At 36.9% G+C, this 4,828-nt stretch overlaps 1 protein-coding gene across 1 annotated transcript in view; it reads right to left on the bottom strand.

Moving 5' to 3' along the window:
• Nucleotides 1-228: 228 nt before the first annotated feature.
• Nucleotides 229-4,828, bottom strand: part of LOC104082938 (selenoprotein O) — a gene marked incomplete at its 5' end in the record, with an annotated part of 5,749 nt that continues 1,149 nt past the window's right edge. Inside the window, 4 exons of the mRNA XM_009586222.1 lie at nucleotides 229-414; nucleotides 1,107-1,263; nucleotides 2,300-2,485; nucleotides 4,641-4,791. Of these exons, the coding sequence (XP_009584517.1) occupies nucleotides 229-414; nucleotides 1,107-1,263; nucleotides 2,300-2,485; nucleotides 4,641-4,791 (680 nt within the window). The remainder of the gene's footprint in view (nucleotides 415-1,106; nucleotides 1,264-2,299; nucleotides 2,486-4,640; nucleotides 4,792-4,828) is intronic.

The raw sequence follows: 4,828 nt of genomic DNA, 5'->3' as shown, positions 1-4,828 counted from the left end.
CATTTAGATTACTGATGGATACGGACTGTCGATTGTCATTGGTTTGTTCCAATGATCCATGATTGCTTCAAATTAAGCACAGCTGAAGACCGTTGCAGATGCTTCCAAATGTAGGGTTGTTTCAATAACTTAATAGCACTTTGATGCTTGCCTTGCTGAATTCTTCACTGCTGAAGGAGGATCAGTCTTCAGTTCACAGCAAAAAATAAAACAAGGCAGTTATGAAGATCATGTAACACAGAGCTCCGAAGCCCACAGCGGAGGTTTACTGCAATATGGTAGTCTGCTTCTGGTCTCTTGAGCACAAGCAGCTGCTGTAGCAGTCGCCCCCTCCTCTTCTGCATCTTCCTTTACCTCCCTGAAGCCTTCTGCTTCTTGGAATGGATTCTCCAAGAGTTTCAAGACATTTCTTACCTAGACAGAAAACATAGCATGGTTATGAGAATTTAGAAAGTAAAGGCAAAATGATGTAGAGAAGAACCTCACACCAAATAATGATTGAGTGTATTTCATTTAATGCACAAACTCCAGACAAGCCAAATATGAAATAGATTAACAGTATGCATATCAAATAAGCTGAAAACCGTAAAATCATAACTGGCTGAGTTTGTATCTGTATAGAACTCAAGCTCAAGTAACTTGAAATGCAAGTCTCAAACACAAGTTCTTACGTCGTTTCTCAAAATAAATTAATTTTCCCATATTCTTCTGCATGTAACAATCCACACGCTGGACTCCACAGGTGAAAGCCAGGACTTTTAAAAGATAACACTTAGCACAGCAAGGAACAAGCATAAATGAATCCCCAACTGCCTCCCAAGGTAAACACTATTCTGAAGACAGTAAAAGCAGTGGTAAGCATCTTGTCCTGGGATCAGCCTGCAGAAGCTGGCGAAGTTCAGATTCAGATTTTCAATTCCTTTCTTTGTTCTGCAGTCATTAAAACCACAGCTCTCTCAAAAATAATACAGACCTTCTGAACAGTAAATTCCCAATCTCCTAACTGCCTGAGATGGCAGAATGAATCTTGCCTAGCATGTCAGTCATCAACAGCACCACCGCACATCCACGCAAACCTAGAGAGATACTAAGTAGTAATAGCATACCTCTGAGAAATCACCATTTTCAGCTGCTTCTATGGCATTCTGGGCAATGTAATTTCTCAAGATATATTTTGGATTGTTTGAATTCATGACCTTCACACGATCAGTATTCCAGGCATCAGCATCACTAACACTTTCTATTTCTTTTTGCAAACGGACTCTGAAATTAAGCAAGTGAAAGCAACTGGTTTGGTTCAAGAATCACATGTAAAAGTTGACCCGTTTCCTTGCCTTGAGATCCTTAGTTTGCAGTTCTTAATAAATACTACATAACCTATAATCCTCTCAGTTTATAAAATCCAGTACAACAACAGATTACAAACACCACTTAATTTAAAAACAGCATTACAGACCACCAGCAGGTGCTGATGAGGCTTGAGGAAGTGGCAACACCTTGCATATTCTCTGAAAAGTCAGAGTGAGACACTAGTGCATGGTCTGTTCTGCATTGCTCTGCAAAAACCTTTACTTTTGTAACTTGGCTTAAGTATTTCTGCACTTGTTTATTGGTTAAAGCTTTTGATGTTCTGATGAAAGTCAAGGGATACAACTGAGGCAGTTTGATCTACCCATTAGCAGGAATACTTGCTAAAACTCTCAGCCCCATTGGAGAACAAGACCACAGGCAGCCAGGTGACTTAATCCACGCAGCAGAAACAACTAATGCTCCACTAAAATAAAATCTCCTGCTAGCCTTGAGTTTTTAGGATTTTAAGTTATGCCTGTTAGAACAGTCTGGACTTTTTTTTTCTGGCCGTGACTTCTTTTTCAGCTACTCTTTGATTAAGAATACTTGCTTTCTATATTAATACATAGATTTTTCTTTCAGAAAAAAAAGTAAAAGGATAAAATGCTTAGAGATCAGTCAACTGCACTTTGTAGCTAACAGCTAAAATTAGTCTCTGCTAGAATCAACATCAACATTCTTGAAGCACTTTTAATACTAGATTTGATACGAGGTGATTTCTAGATCCCCACCCCTCCCCAAAATCTAGTAAACAAAATACACAGATGCCCTTGAACTTGCACAGCAACACAGATACTGATCTTGGAGTAGTTAATATTCTGAGTTGCATGCCCCCCACATCCCTCCCAACCTATATACTTTGAGACAGGGTGTCTTTCGTGAAATGGGCACACTGTTCTCAAATAAAATGCAGCACAAATATACTGCTCTGAATACTGAGAAACCTTACCTGTATTTTTCCAGCCATTCTTTCCAGTGTCTCTTATTTCTGCTGAGTAAATCAGCTGCAGTTAACTGCTGCAGTTTAGAGAATTGCTCGATGCGTTCCAATTCTTTATTTATATTAGCTTTTGTTCCAATTAATGCAAACAGTTGAGGATTAGACTGAGCCAACATTAGCATCATCGACAGTTGTCTGTGAACAAAGAGTAACAAACACATTAGATATTAAAGTTCATCTGTCTGTCAAGAACCATCTTTTTGCAACCATGAAGTAGATATGAAAATATTCACAATAACCTATGATTTCACTAGAGAGGTTAAATAACAGTACTTTATAATTAACAGAACTAATTTATAATAAATTATGCTAATTTTACTGTTCCTTCCCCCTTCTTCAGTGTGTTTAATTCACATTCATGTGGTACATAAAGTGCAGACAGTAGATTTTCAGAATTACTAATTGGGTTTAGAAGCGCAATTCTCATCAAAACACTCTTGGAACTTTGAAAGGAATTCGGAATAAGGAATTTGATCTTACTTAGGTATCAAGATAATACAGAATCCATAGGGTTTGGGTTTTTTTTTTAAATTTATTTTTCTAACATTAATACTGTAACAGCATGCAGAATAAGGATCTAACATATACTAATCTTACCAGTACTAAGAAAAACCCAAATCATATGGGGAAAGATACCTCATTTAAGTCATATGAGACAACAGTTTGTCTATATTTTTTTTTTAGCTATCCAGTCTAAATCACAGAATGAGAACTGTTTTGTGGTAATAAATTCCTAACAGCATCCAGAATATTTTGCTTCAAGTTTGACTAGGACTGTATCTTTTTACATTGGACTGTGTTAGCTGATGCTGTACAATAGCTTCACCTTATTTTTGATACCATGCTAGCTAACTTTTGTTTTTCCTGGATTAATAACTGCACTACAGCAAATAGTAAGATAAAAAAAACAAAGAGGAAAAATTGCAGCATATCAAAATACACTATTTTTATTTCCTTCTATGAATGCATTTATAAACAAAGGAGAAAAGAAACATTATTCCCTGGCCTCAAAACAGACAACTCATTATATCAGATTATATTTTCCTACTTCTAATAAGCAGAGATAAACTAGGTGCTTTGATTTTTGAGTTTATATGAAGTACTATCCAAATCCAATTTACACATCTGATGTGCACAGCTCTACAATATCCAAGTGGTGTGATAAAAATCAGTTAAGTACTCCCTTTAACACAGTACTATGCCCCTCCAAAGCTTTATATCCAATTAACGATGACTTATACCTACTTTTCACATTCCTCTAAACCTGAATGTAATGTTTAAAAAAATATTGTCTCACCTGTCACTCAAGCTATCTTCATATTGCATGATATCTGTTTACAATTTCAAAGTAACTGAAACCTGGACCTTAATTAAATAAGCAGCATCCACCACCTTAATTTAGTTCCCTTTCATTTTAGTGCATCATCACTAAAACTTAAATAATCAGTAATATCTCCAAAATGAAATATGACTACAGCCAACCACCTTGGCATAACACCAAACGTGTATGAACAAGTTTCACACCAGTCCATCTTCTCAACTCCCTGCTTTCCACAAGTTAACTATGTGGTATCAACACATAGAAAAAGCTGAAGGATTTTGTAGGTTCGTTATCTTCATGGAACACTTATTAAATGGGGCAGGGACGGGGGGGACCACCCTACCCAAAATATCCTCATTTTAATTTTTTTCCCCCATCTGGGAAGATGCTAGAAAAAAAATGACAAATTCATGAGTCACACTCATTCCCTGTTTTCCACTGCTCCAAAAAGTGAAGATTCCAAAAAGAATCAGCCGTTGAACAAAACTTACTATTTTTCCATGCTCAGAGCAGCTGGGCTGCAGAACCCATCCAATGGACAGCACCACACAGTTTTCAGAGCCTAACGTGTGCATTTAGGTTATACTTAGCCCAGAACATGGTGATTATTTGCTGACAGTACATTGGCAGAACACAGTAAATCCATTTCTTCTATAAAATATTTCTGTATCACTTCACTATCTGGCACTCTCATAGCCTTAGTCAGCAGAGACAGTGGAGAGAAAAAAAAAAAAAAAACCAAACGAAAGTTCAGACAACTTTAGCCCAAAAGCCAACTGCTGCAAGTCACTGCTGAGCATTCACCAATCACAAAATACACAAGAATTTGCACTGCTGTAAACCATGATGCATCTACTTAACAGTGAAATTTCCAAATTTAGTCAAATATTACACAGCATGCAGAGTTCATTATGGTTATGATGAAACTAACAGCACAGGCCAAAAGCATTAAGTAGAGAAAAGTATTACCTTGGGTCCATCTGCGGTTTGAAAGCAACTTTCAGTTCTTCCACAGAAGCACACTGACTTGTAAGCTTTTCTAAGAAATCTTCCAATTTTGAAGGATCAGAGTCTACTGAGAATGAACTCAGCAAGTAGAAAATATTTGTGAAGTCTCCACCTGAGAAAGTGAATTCTATGAGTAATGCAACTAATAA

This window comes from Fulmarus glacialis, unplaced genomic scaffold, assembly GCF_000690835.1.
Source record: "Fulmarus glacialis isolate BGI_N327 unplaced genomic scaffold, ASM69083v1 scaffold41529, whole genome shotgun sequence".
In the NCBI taxonomy this organism is placed as follows: Eukaryota; Metazoa; Chordata; class Aves; order Procellariiformes; family Procellariidae; genus Fulmarus; species Fulmarus glacialis.
The sequence above is the reverse complement of the archived record's forward strand: the minus strand, read 5'-3'. Positions and strand labels throughout refer to the sequence as shown.